The following is a 14,856-nucleotide window of genomic DNA, read 5'->3' on the forward strand; positions in this document are numbered from 1 at the left end:
ATGCCCAGGATAGCCAGTATTTTTATGAGATGCCCATATATGCGTAAAATAGAGATATAGACGCAATATGGAGATGCCCATCGACGAATTAGTATCTCTTTAGAGATTTCCACTTAGCCTTAGATGAAGTGGCGACGCCCATTTAGAACTCCAAATGGAGCACCTCTCTTCGGTGGCGACTGCCCACTTCGGTGGAGATTTTATTATTTTATTTTCTACCATCGTGGAAAAGGTGTTAAAATATATTCACGACAGTGAATTAATATCAAACGATATCTTCATTTTCTTATCCTCCTTATAATTTATAATAACCAAGTCCATTGAATTTCAGTATAACTGGTATCTAATGTAGGGTATTTTAAAGATTTCAAACACAAAATTAGATTTGATCCTCTTTTTTTTTTTAAATATTTTTTTTTTAAAACAACATAACATACCAAAGATCCTTTTCGGAGAGGTTTCTCATGGCTGTGAACAAAGGACGAACCACACAGCTGTATGGAAAATACATCTGAAATGTTGGGATGTTGATCACGAATGGATTCCCAGAACGGTTTCACTGATGGATCAGGCTGGAAAGCATATGTCAAGAGATAAAAGGGATAGAGAAGGGCCCGATGAAAACAGAGAATAGAAATATCACCATACCAGGGAGCCAAACCCAGGTCAGGCCGAATGGCCCAGTGCTGATGCGTTCACTTTCTGATGATATTTAAAATAAAAAACAAAACAAAACAACAAAAAAACCTGAGCTTTTATATAGACCAATATTCACTTCATGTGTTCAAAGTACTTTACAATGGGTTCAAAGCCATCAGCAACACTGAATTAGTAGGTAAAAATATGTAGCCTGTAACACAGAGAAAGTTGTTATCAGCCAGCTACTCATTTTACACCACAGTGCAATGAGAGAATATGAGTAAAAAGCCTTTTTCAAGAACTCAACTTGGAACCGCCTAGCGTGGAACTTGAACCATGACACAAATCGTTTTTGTTTGAAATTAGGCTTCTTCTAGCACATTTCAATTATGCAATGAAAAAAACAGTATAGTTTGCTTATCCAATGAAAACAGTATATTTTGTTTATGCAATGAAAAACAGTAATATTTGTTTATACAATTATGCAATGAAAAACAGTAATATTTTCTTTATACAATGAAAAACATAAATTTTGAATATCCAATGAAAAACTTTATATTTTGATCATCCATTGCATGTCAGTAAATTTTGAATATCCAATGAAAAACAGCATATTTTGATTATCCAATCAATAACAGAATATTTTGATTGTGAAATGAATTACGGTATAGTTTGATTATCCAATTAATAACAGTATATTTTGATTATCCAATGAGAAACAGCATGTTTTAATTATCCAATAAATAACAGTATATTTTGATTATCCCATGAAAAAGAGCATATTTTGATTAAACAATTTTTGAAAAGCAGCATACTTTAATTATCCAAATAAAAACAACATAATTGGATTTCCAAATAAAAATCTATTCTATTAGCCAATCAAAAACGGCTTATTTATATTATCCAATGAAAAAAAAAGGATAATTTTGATCATCGATTGAAAAACAGTAAAGAAAGAACAAGGAAAATGTCGTTCAGCTCCTTAATATTATTTTTAGACAACCTTATCACTGATTAGCTCTCACTAAACTATATCAATCAAGACTATAAACGTTACAGATTACATACAGATGTGTGTGTTGATTTGTTTAAATTGGTTGGCAGATATTGTATTTTACCTAAAAGAATGGCATCGATATTTTGATTATCCAACGAAAAACAGGATATTTTGATTATCCAAAGAAAAGCAGGATATTTTGATTACCTAACGAAAAACAGGATATTTTATTATCATGAAACGGATTTTTTATTATCCAATGAAACGATTGATTACATAAAGACAGATATTTTGATTATCCAATGAAAAACTGGATATTTTGATTATCCAAAGTAAAACAGGATATTTTGATCATCCAAAGAAAAACATAATATTTTTATTATCCAAAGAAAAACATGATATTTTGATTATCCAAAGAAAAACAGGATATTTTGAATACCCAAAGAAAAACAGGATATTTTGATTATTCAATGCAAAACAGGATATTTTGATTATCCAAAGAAAAACAGGACATTTTGATTATCCGAAGAAAAACAGGATATTTTGATTATCCAAAGAAAAACATACCTTTGCAAGTTTTGAGTACCCCATCCCTAAAATACCCTGCCACAGTGAGGCTGGAGTATAAAACTGGGAGGATTCCGTGATACAAGCGATGTTGACCTTGGATGACAAAGACTTGGCAGAGGTCAAGGCTGCCATATCATTTCCCAGTACGCCTCTCCAGGAACCCTCTGTGTAAACCACATGAATCGCTGTTCCATTTTCTGAATAAGTTGATGACCTGGTCAAATTTGAAAAGTTAATGAATGACTGATGACTGCTTTGTGGAACTTTACCTACAAACAATTTTATTTTCGTCTAAAGTTAGTATAGACTTGTCAACTTTTCATAACAAAATTTTTGAAAAAATGTTGTTTTGTTTTTTTTGTTTGTTTTTTTTTGGGGGGGGGGGGAATCTAAGTTTTGAATTTGAATGACGACAACGACAACAACAACAATCGTTATTATTATTGCTATTACTATCAGCATCATTATCATCATGATCATGAAAATTATTATCATCATCAATATCATCATAATCATGTTTATTATTATATCATCATTATCATGATGATCATGATTATTTATTATTATCATCATCATCATCATAACATCATCATCATCATCATCATCATCAATATTATTATTATTATTACTAATATTATTACTATTATTATTATTATTATCATTATTATTATTATCATTATTATCATTATCAATATTACTATTATTATTATTATTACGGTATTATTATTATTATTATTATTATATTATTATTATTATTATTATTATTATTATTATTATTATTATTATTATTATTATTATTATTATATTATTATTATATTATTATTATTATTATTATTATTATCATTATTATTATCATTATTATTATACTATTATTATTATTATCATTATTATTATTATTATTATTATTATTATCATTATCATCATCGTTATCATTATCATCATTATTTCTATCATTATCAACATACTTGTCACGGTGATAAAAGGTGCTAATGTCGGCTGTTTGGTCACAGGCAATGGCAAAGTTAGAGCTGCCAGTGTCGATCAGAACTTGAAACTGATTGGGAAACATTGAAAAGGAAAATAGATAGAATTAATGTGAAAAGAATTAATTAAATGCAAATGCTAAAATAAAAAATAAGAGCTTAAAGTATGGATTACTTCCCTTGTTCTGAAAATTTTGTCATTTGGCGGAATATCTGAAAAAAAAAAAAAAAACTCCGCGAAATTGTTCTGCTGCTCTAGTGCCTATAAAGACAGTTTAATACTAATAACATTTTGGCTACTTTTAATTGTTAATCTGGCTCCTTTTGTGTGATACAGATAATATCTGGGATACCCTAAAGCTACAGCAAAACTTTCAAAGATGGCCTCACGGCTGTATCTTGACTGGAGATCTAAATCGATAAAATTATTGAAAACAACCCATTTTTTCCGGCCTAACTCAGATAAATTTGTTTTTTTCCTTTTGGAAAGATATCACTTTAAGTCCATGTGAGCAAGTCAGTAAATTTACTATAAGTAATTGGAGTGGCGCCTGTACATGGAATGTCTGCCAAAATGTGTACAATGGAGAACCAAAATGAAAAAGATTTTGAAAAAAAATGTTTACAGTCCTGAAAACCATAACGAGCTTAAATCTGATGATGGGAAACAAGACCATACTCACAATATTATAATCGATATCTAAATTAATGAATAAACTAACTGTTCATTGACAATACAAATAAATAGTATTGACTTCAAGAATCAACGTATAAATCAAATAAAGTTTTATTGCACTGCCAACATGATCCTCCGGGTCATATAACAAATCAATGTGCTTAAATACACTAAAAGAGGGTAAGATTTTTAAAAAGATTGTTTAAACTATAGAAATTGACAATGTGTAAAATCTTCATTGTTTTACGTATGGTTTGCAGCACAGTGATAACAATGAAACAACAGACTGCAAGAAATTATCAGTATCAACAAGACTGCTTTTATTTTATATCAGAATTTATTTCTCCCAAATAAATAAGATTAAAATGATATATAAATATATAAATGATTGAATAAGTTAATTAATTAATTAATTAATTAAATAAGTAAATCAATAAATAAATAAACGTTATTCGTCCAATGGAAACTGGTTTTACAAATTTGAATTACAAGGATGAATAAATAAACGTTGTAAAATATCATATATAAGTAATTTAGGAAAGCAATATAGTAAAATATAAATGCATCTATAATCAGTGCTGATGGTCACAAAAGTTTTTAAAAAGAGGAAAATTTTTAACTATTGCCTTTAAGCTCCTATTCACTGCACTAAATCCAACTTTTAAAGTAATCGAGATGATAAACTATCATTGATACTTTAGCTAACTTCAGGAGATTGGGGAACTGCACCTATTTGTTCTACCAGACATCTTAGTCTCTCATTGCCAGTACATTTGACTGAGGGAAATGTAATTTTTTTAAAAGGGAGGAAATTCCTACTCTGATCTATAACTGCGGATTTACGAGGGCTCTTTCAGAAATAACCGAAAAATGCCCATTGCTCAGCAACCAGTGGAGATTTTTTAATTCTGTAAACGACATGATATTCCTTATTTCCTTACAAATATTCCCAAAAATTATGAAGTGCATCATTTTGCACAATGAATTTCTAGACGATTTTAAAGATGGCGGCCCACCTTGAAACTTGGTCAAAGGAGGAAATCAGAGCTGTCATACGTTTTTTGAACGCCAAAAGTCTGAATCCTACCAAAATTCATAAAGAACTTCAGAGTGTATATGGTGAGCATGTTATAAGCCGTACACAAGTCTATCACTGGTGTAATTTGTTTGAAGCCGGCCATTCCGACTTGACAGACAGGGAAGGGAGAGGGCGTTCGATACTGCGACGTCAGAAGACAATGTGAAGCGAGTTGATGAGCTTATTCGTCAAGACAGGAGGTTGAAACTTCATGAAATCGCAAGCAGTATTGAAATTTCGGAAACTTCTGCCCATAGAATTGTATTTGATGAACTTGGCTACAGAAAAGTCAGCGCAAGACGGGTTCCTAAGCAATTGACAGACAATCATAAAGAACAAAGATTGGACATCTGCAGGGAACTTTTGAGAAGAAGCAAGAGCTCACGCAGGGTTCACGGGCATACTGCCAACGCCGGCGGAGACTTTCATGGGTACGATGTGACTTTTCTTGACAGCATAGTCACCGGTGATGAGACTTGGTTGCACCATTGCACCCCAGAAACAAAGCAAGATTCGATGACATGGAAACATCCATCCTCACCTGTCGCGAAGAAATTCAAAGTCATGCGGTCAGCAAAGAAAATAATGGAAACTGTTTTCTGGGACAGTCGTGGTGTTATTCTGTTCGAAACCTTACAACCGGGAGTAACAATCAATGCTGCAAGGTACTGCTAAACTCTTGACAAGCTTAGGGAGGCCATTCGCAGAAAGCGCCCAGGGCAGTTGACCAACGGGGTCATTTTGCAACACGACAACGCTACACCCCACACAGCACGAGTGACGCAAGGTTGGCTAGAGAAATATGGATGGGAGATTTTGCCACACCCACCACACAGTCCAGACCTCGCACCATCTGATTATCACCTCTTTGGGCCACTGAAACGTGAGCTGGCAGGAAAGCGCTTTGATGTCGATGAAGAGCTTGTTGACCATGTGCGGAAATGGCTACAAAACCTTGACGGAAATTTCTTCCGAGAGGGTATCTATTCCATGGTGCGGCGTTGGCAGAAGTGTGTCAACAGACTTGGCTGTTACATAGAGAAATGAAGGACGAGTCAAGGTATGAACACGTGCAAGAATTTTGTTGATAGCATGAAAAACGCGGATTTTACAGGCATTTTTCGGTTAATTATGAAAGAGCCCTCGTACATGGATTCGAGGAAAACCATCCGCAGTGTATATTGTTGTTTTTGTTTTAAAGGGTATACAGCACTTGCGACGCTATAAGTATATGGTCATTTCAGCACCTTTAAAAAGACGGTACAAAAGAAAAGTTGTAGATCTTAAGTTAAAGGCACCAAAGAAAATGTAAGATAGGGAGGATTTGTTCAAATAGAGGGCAGAAAAGTCTGTGACCAATCCATCGATTTTGTGCGGCTATGTGATCTTGTGGTATGACACTCGATTTCAGATCGGAAGGTCCTGGGTTCGAGCCTCGCTCAGCGCATAGTTGAGTCATTGGAAAAGACTCTTTACTCACATTCTTTCACTGTAATCATGTGTAAAATGAGTACCTGGTCATTAACAGCGTTGTCTTTGGAGGGAAACAAATTCTAAGATCGCCTAACAGACGTCATGTCTCGTACTACATGTTATGTGTTGCTGTTGGTCAGAGACCCTTTGTAAAGCACTTGGAGCATGTTCGGTGGATATTGTGATATAAAAAAACCTCAAGTTTTGTAAGGGGGGGGGGGGGTTGACATATGACTATGACATTATCTAAAAGTCCATTCCAGGAACAAACAAATGATCCTCACCACAAAGGATACATGAAATGTTTTCAAAGTGCAATATATTCAAAACTACAAAAGTATATAACAACAGAGAGATGATTTACAAGGGAAACAAAAAACATCTCTCAAAAAAAAAGATATTTATTATACAATTTAACTGTCTCTCTCGCATCAAAGGATGCTCACTGACCAGGCAAAAAACTTGAGCAATCTCAATCCAGGACAAAGACAGAGAGGGTGACATGAAAAGTGAAAAATTTGGGGGATAGAAAACCCAATAAGCGAACGCCATACCCACCCAGCATCCAGAATATTATTATTAATATTATTATCAATAATAATAATAATAATACCAAAAAATATATGATATAATAAGGGCACTGCAACTCAAAGAATGTATACAAAACTGAATTTAACAATTTAGAATGAATCAGGATCTATAATAGAAAAGATGAATAACAATGATGTAATCTTGCATCGTGCTGAAACTCCCAAAAAATCTGACTTTTAAGCGATTACATGACTATGGCTGTTAAAATGAAATTGCATGCAACAAAAATATCTTGCTTTTCATACCATCTTAAGTCTAAACATCTAGGTTTTAAGCAAGCTCTGAAAATTAGACACAGACCTTTTTATTTCAAAGTTTTCTACTTTTTTAAAATGTCACGAGAGCTGAATTAGAATTTTTAAAAGTAAAGCTCTTCCTTTTAAAAGTTGCTTTAACAAAAGTTTAAGGATGCTTGGTTCCGAATTTTCTCAACTAATGACAACAAAACTCTAAGGGAAGTTTTGACGGAAGAGGTTAAAACAGAAACCATTGGACATGAATAAGTTATCCAAAGCCTCAAAACAGTGGTCAATGAGGAAAAAAATAACATGACCAACCTGTTGGGGCGGAGTTCCAATCTGCATGGTTGTGTAATAACCGTCACCCGACTCGCCTGCCATGTTGTTATGCATTCCATCCAAATCGAGATCCGACTGCTGTATTGATCTGGAAAATCGCTCTTTCTCAAGGTTGTTCCGGGAGGACGCTGGACGTAAACTTGACAGACTTTTAAAATCTACAGCTCTCTCATATTTCTTCAAAGGCAACTCAATTATCAAGGCTGAGCATATTGCGAGTAAAATACTGTGTAACAAAAGGTGAGATAAAACATGGCCACGCAGAGTGATGTGTTGCATTTTTGTAGCTACTTCTTACCAAAGAAAAAAATCAACAAGAAAAAAAATGTATATATATACAAAAGAATTTTTAAAATTGGGATTTTTTTTCGATGTTTATTTGGTTCGTTGGTTGATTGGTTCGTTGGGTGACTTTCTTTTTGTTCTGTTTTGTTTAGTTGTTTGGGGGGGGGGGGATGATTTGCTGTTATTTGATCTATTTATCTATATCTATTCATTTTTGTCCGTTCCTCCCCTCTCTTGCCCAATGATATCTCTTGCATTCAGTCATCCGAAATAGCAAGGCTGAATTATATATCACTTTCTATTTCATCTCAGCTTATTTCTCACTAGACTAGAAGTAAAATTTGTTTCATTGTAATTAAAGACGTCCAAAGATAAAAGACACTTTTGCTGATGTATCCCCAGTTATGTTTGAACATCACTATTGATCTCTATTGACTCATTATCTAACGTATGTTTCAAGTGTCCTCAATGTGATGAAAATCCATGATGTTGTCTCATCTCTCATCTGATTCTCATCCAGACTGACACAGCCAATGTCACTAGAAGAAGAAGAAGAAAAGTTAAAACATTATGATAAACAAACAATAATAATCAATATAATAAGGGAAAATTCAAAATAATGTTAATGTTCAAGAATGAACGGAATAGCGAGAGAAGCAGGCACTTTTCTGTCACTGTCATACTCTGAAAGAACAGATTTTTAAAAATTTTGGCCAGAAAATTAATTTTTCAAATACTGACCAATTAAAATAACGACAAAGCTCCATGATTTAGAACTTTTGACAAGATAGGGGTCATTTTAATTGATCTTATACTTGAAGGACGATTTTTCTGGCCAAAAGATCTTAATGTACTTGTTTCAGAATATGACAGTTTTATCGATAACAAGAAATAAAAAAAGTAAAAATTTCCAGAAGAGACATTAGAGAATAAAATCTTTGCAGGGATGAGAGTTGAACCAAGAACACTACCTGGCTGTAAGAATGCTCTACAATTGATGTCATCGACCACAATACGGTCTGGTCCTGGCTTTGATTATCATCAATGCAAAGTTTTTATTCTCTGTGTCCTCTGTCACTTCTTTACTATTTCATTTATTGTTATTAAGGCTCTGGCTTAGACTTAGAGGTGGTTTTTCCAACTTTGGCAAAAAAAAAAAACAAAAAAAAAAATCCTCAATATCAAGTTAGTCTAAAGAGATGTGAAAACAATTTAGGATTCATAGTCATGCAAGTGTTGCTGCTTGAAACTCGAAGAAATAAATAACAAATTAGTGGTTTTCATTTATAAGCGATCTAACTACAAGCACAATCAGACTATAAGCACGATCAAGACACGGAAACAGAATTTTACTATATATATAAACATCTACCCCTCTATAAGCACGCTCACCAAAAAAGGACTCTGCTTAAAGCAAGCTTAATTTTCTGACCAGTGCTTTAAAATTACAAACAAACAAAAATAAACAAATAACTAAAAAGAAAAATATCATAATTGTCTTTTAAAACAAAAGATGGACACACGTGGTTATCAGAAACCATCAGAACGTTCTGCAAGTAATTGACGGATGATTCACACCTCAGTATTCCATCATTGTATTTCCCTTGCACAATACAATTGACACCTCAGTGATGAAACAGAAAATATACGTCAATCATAATATTTTAAGTGATAATAATAGACAGGCTTGGCAGCTCATTGGAACAGCACATATGGGGGGGGGGGAGGGGGGGGAGGGGGGGGGAGGGATGTTGTCCACTTATGGTGATGTTGACATGGTGCTGGAAAAGGGGTAAGTGAATTGAGGACTCAGACTAACACCAGATGTGGTCATAATCAATCATCTGTAGGGATCTCTAGCCGTAAACAATCGTACGGCTACAGTGACCATAGCAATGGTCATTCCTACTTCCGCTCTGCCTCGTCCCGAGCTGACCCGGCTCATATAAAAGCCGAGGGGACCTCTCGACTCACTCTCACTTTACAGACTCCTTTGACAGAACAACATTCATTTTACAGACTCACTCCTTTTACACTCCTTTTACAGACTCTTTCTCATTACTACCTACCGCCTAGATTCAGGGTAAGCTATATTTTTATACTTTAACTTTATATATTTAATATCTAGTTTTAACTTAGTAATTCCGTGATCACCGGCCATCTGGACCCATCCTAGCCATGGAGTCCTACAGCCAGAATACCGAGTTCTGACAATCACGGTAGTTACTACACATCGACAGAAGATAGTCATTTTGATGACCATTTTGTTTACAAAGTGTACTATTTGTCTGTTGACAAGACTATTTTGTGCTTCTTACCTACAGCCTGAACCAACAACTTCAGATGTTAAACACACAATTAAAACTATCAGACTTTATCTTCAACTTACTGGCTGTGAATAGAGTCAGAACCAGTTCATATGATATGATATATGATATGATATAAGTCCAGATTTATGTAGGCTTTTACAGCCTTTTATCTGCTCTTTTGCATTCGTGAACGTATTTAATTCACGTCTCTCAAAACTGGGCATGCCATATAGCGGAAGGAGGTGTCTGAATATATATATATATATATATATATATATATATATATATAATATATATATATATATTATAATATATATATATATATATATATATATATATATATAATATAAAGGACATAAAAAGGCGCACCCAATCAAAAGTCAAAAACACAACAATCTCTAGCTCATCCCACCCCAATGGCATAATACTGTCACTAATTGTGGCAGAAAATAAAGAGTTTGTTTACCCTAAAAAATAAAATCAAAAAGAAAGAAAAAAAGAGTTAAAATATGACATTTTAATGGGCCAATGGCAATCCAAGACTGCAACCCAGAGAATATCAAAATTTGGAAACCCAGGGGAAATAAAATTGTTCACTGTAATACGAGCATTGAATACAGAATTAGCAACTAAAAAAAAATTTTTAACTGAATCCGCTTATAAGCATGATCTGGCTACAAGTATAAGCATGCTCTGATTGATTCCTGAGGACTGTGCTTATAAATGGAGACCACTGTAATTAAATATAATAGAGGCTTCAATCTTAATTAATGAAAGATGATGTGGATGTTTTGGGTTTCCCCTTTCTCAAGTGAAACAAAATACGATGAATTAAATTTTTTTTTTAATTGAGCTTTTATATAGCGTAATATCCACTAAATGTGCTCAAAGCGCTTTACATGGGTTCCCTGATCAACAGCAACACGAAACATGTAGAATGAGACATAACGCCTGTTAGGCGATATTACAATTTTTGATATATAATCTAGATTGAGAGCAGAGTCCTGTGACATGCAATGGTCATTTCAGTATATATAAACAATCCTTTTTTTTTTTTAATTCTGCTCCAGATTGCCAAATTGGGACAGTCCCGATTTTATCAGGACATTTGGCTGTCATATTTTTGCGTGTTTGTGTGAATAATTATTTAGGCTTCTTTAAACCAGGTGATTGTCATGCGTAAGTAATGTCATGTGTGTACAATTGTCACATCCATATTGGATTAATTAAGTTCATCTTAGCTTCTATCTAATCTTTTATTTACCGGTACTTTTACTTTTAACCATTTCAGCAGGATTGGGTGGGGGTTTTCATAATCTCTTGAAAATGTCAGAGTTTCAAATATATATAAATAATTGGTCTGTACATAGAAATACAATTCGGCCCCCTTGTCTATTTTCATTATTCACAGATAGACATAAATATGTTGGTGATAAAGATAAAGGTCTTATGCTTTTTCACTTTTATTAAAATTTGATATGGACATGACCTTGAGGTGAAATTGGTATTGGGTGAAAACTGATAGAGCGACACCTAACGTAACACTAGATATTGCTGCAGAATTGTGTTTATTGCAAAAATAAAGTCACTAAAACTTTAAAATGGAAAACATCTGTATACCTTGTTTGTCTTGTTTTTTTCTGCTACTAAGCAATTTACATTTTAAAATAACCAAACAGAAGTGGCATACAGTAAAAACAGGTTAAACCAAAAATGTCTAAACCGAAAAGACTGCTAAACCGAAAGGAAATTAAATTGAGCTTTTAATTAAACTAAATTAGTCTTTAAACCGAAAAGAAATTGCCATATATCTGAATAAGCTAAGAAGAAAAAAATTGCCGATAACTGAACAAAACTCCTGTTACAACCATACACAAATGTTCTCTCTTGTATCCATTCATATACTCCTCACACACCTTAGTTGAAACCCTCTTCACTTTATATATATTATATATATATATGAGTGTTGGTGGGTACTTGTAGGTAGGAGAGTGCTCGATAAGTGAGTGAATCTATTCATATTATTATATATATATTAATTCCTTTATTTTATTTGAAGCTTATTTATTGAATTGTTTATTTATCATTGTTCTTCTTCTTACTATTTTTCTTTTATTTTCTTCATTTTTTCTTTTATTGGCATTAATTTATCATTATCATTTTCATCAATACACTTTTACTAGACGTCTACCATGTTTTATCATTATAATAATTATAAAATAATAATAATTAGACATTGTCACACAAAGTCAATGCGATCAGTGCGAAGTTTTCTGAGCGAAACCTCGTACGACCTGCAGATAACAATAGATATCACTCTACTCTAACAGTCAGTGAACAGGGCGATACCTATACGCTTGGCTAAGTAAGAAGCTCACAACATTGCCATCGGGAGGTATAAAAAGGACTATGACCAAAACACAAAACCATGGCCATGTTTTTATTTTTATTTTTATTTTTATTTTTAATCCGAGTTTCTTTGACTTTGAAGAGATTGAGATACCAAGTTTGCGTGATTGACAAGAGTTCAACTGCGGTAGCATTTACTTTACCAAGGCTGAATTCCGTGTCATCCCATCGTTTGCTAAAATTTAGAATCGAACAATGGCATTGTCATTGTTAATTAAGGTAATTGCTTTTTTTTTTTTTAATCGCCGTCCGTAACGTAATGACGACAACTTGACTTTGTAACTGGTAAACAATATTAATTTTTCACACAGTGAACAGTGTTTCGCTTGGTTCAAAAATATGTTGACCTGACACGGTCTGAAGAAAATTGAATGTTGGCTCAAATGAAAAATCCCAGAGATAAAAGCAAACAAAATAAACAAATACTTGTCAGAAACTTAAAACTACACACATCACCAATATAAATAAATAACATCCGCCGTGATTGTTTTTTCACTCTCGTGTGGGAGAGCATGACTGCCTGATTAATTTTGCAAAAATTGCCAAACAAATAATAGAAAAGCTGCCTAATGGTCTTTAAAACTGCGAAACTGATCACAGGTTGTGATCCAGTCATCACTTATTTTTCTCATGAAAAGCAGCAGCAGTTGAAGTAGTAGTAGTAGTAGTAGTAGTAGTAGTAGTAGTAGTAGTAGTAGTAGTAGTAGTAGTAGTAGTAGTAGTAGTGATAGTAGGGGTGGTGGTGGTGGTGGTAGTAGTAGTAGTAGTAGTAGTAGTAGTAGTAGTAGTAGTAGTAGTAGTAGTAGTAGTAGTAGTAGTAGTAGTAGTAGTAGTAGTAGTAGTAGTAGGTAATATTAATTTTGCTGTAAGAACATTACATGATTATATAAATCTTATGTAAACAAAGCTCTTTGTACAATGTAAAAAAAAATAATTATCGTCATGTCATATTTTATGATGATTCATGAAATGTGAATTATTTGAGTTGTATCAAGGTCACGAGTTAGTATTATTATTATTATACCTGGATACCTGGATACCTCTGTATAGAGCTTTTAGACTTGGTGTAGTCTCCTTCGCTCCTCCTCATCTATTAATGATTGGACCAATTTTTATAATTGAACTTGTTTCCTAGGGTGTTGCTTATCTCCAACTCTGCTTTGAATTTATTCAAATTTTTTGCTGATACTGTGGTTTCTTGTAGTTTATTCAGTATTTACAATTCTAGATGAAAAAAAGTTCCTTCTTTCATTTGTTTTAAAACGTTCTTTTTTCAGTTTCTTGCTGTTTCCTCGTGTCTGAATGTTCTTGTTTGGTTTAAGGAATCCTGCCTCTACCCTGTCTATTCCCTTTACTATTTTATATGTTTGGATCATATCTCCCCTTCTTCTCCTGTAATCTAAGGTCGGGAGATTTAATTCTTTCAATCTCTCACAGTATGTTTTGTCTTTCAGGTGTGTGATAAGTTTTGTTGCTCTCCTTTGCACTCTTTCCAAACAGTCTTTGTCTCCCTCAAACTTCGGATACCATATGCAGTTAGCATATTCCAGCTTTGATCTAACCATAGTCTTGTAGATGGTAGTCATGTGTTTTGTTTTCAGATTCTTGAAATTTCTTTTCACTATTCCGAGTGTTTTACTAGCCTTAGATTGAACATCTTTAATTTGCTTCTTGAAGTTTAGCTTCCTATCAATAAATACTCCTAGGTCTTTTTCCCCATTGGATTTCTGCAGGGGTTTTTTTTCATTATATAGTTTGCTTCTCTGTTGTTTTTTCCTAGGTGAAGAACTGCACATTTATCTACATTGAACTCCATCTGCCATATTTCGGACCATTCTTCAAGCTTTTTCAAATCTTGTTGTAAGGTGTTTCTTTCTTCTTCTGTATTAGCTACTCCATAGAGCTTAGTATCATCGGCAAAGATTTTACATTTAGATGATAGATTGTCTGGCAAGTCATTGATATAAATCAGGAAGAGAACTGGTCCCAGTACACTTCCTTGTGGAACTCCACTTGTTACCAGTCTCTCTGTTGATGCTGTTCCATTCACTATCACTTTTTGTCTTCTATCTTTGAGGAAATCTCGGACCCATTTGACTGTCTGATCATTAATTTGATACTGTTCCAATTTCCTGATTAGGCGCCAGTGTGGAACTTTGTCAAATGCCTTTCTGAAGTCGAGGTATATGACATCTAAATTGTTGCCTAATTCCAGGTCTCTCGTCCAGTCATCCATTGTTTCAAGTAGGTTTGTTACTGTAGACCTTC

At 33.7% G+C, this 14,856-nt stretch overlaps 1 protein-coding gene across 4 annotated transcripts in view; it reads right to left on the minus strand.

Annotated features, from left to right (window-relative positions):
• Window positions 1-13,099, minus strand: part of LOC144980599 (beta-secretase 1-like) — a 29,231-nt gene extending 16,132 nt beyond the window's left edge. Inside the window, exons 1-5 of one of the 4 annotated variants that reach the window (XM_078928275.1) lie at window positions 13,040-13,099; window positions 7,565-8,409; window positions 3,172-3,260; window positions 2,204-2,420; window positions 438-572 (exon numbers count right to left, since the gene is read on the minus strand). In XM_078928275.1, the coding sequence (XP_078784401.1) occupies window positions 438-572; window positions 2,204-2,420; window positions 3,172-3,260; window positions 7,565-7,864 (741 nt within the window). In that variant the 5' untranslated portion in view covers window positions 7,865-8,409; window positions 13,040-13,099. Of the gene's footprint in view, window positions 1-437; window positions 573-2,203; window positions 2,421-3,171; window positions 3,261-7,564; window positions 8,410-12,731 lie in introns of all 4 variants that reach the window. The other 3 variants (XM_078928279.1, XM_078928277.1, XM_078928278.1) reach the window with 3 other exon arrangements.
• Between the last annotated feature and the right edge of the window lie 1,757 nt (window positions 13,100-14,856).

Source organism: Berghia stephanieae, chromosome 10 (genome assembly GCF_034508935.2).
Source record: "Berghia stephanieae isolate SIO BIC M18660-M18661 chromosome 10, UCSD_Bste_1.3, whole genome shotgun sequence".
NCBI lineage: Eukaryota > Metazoa > Mollusca > Gastropoda > Nudibranchia > Aeolidiidae > Berghia > Berghia stephanieae.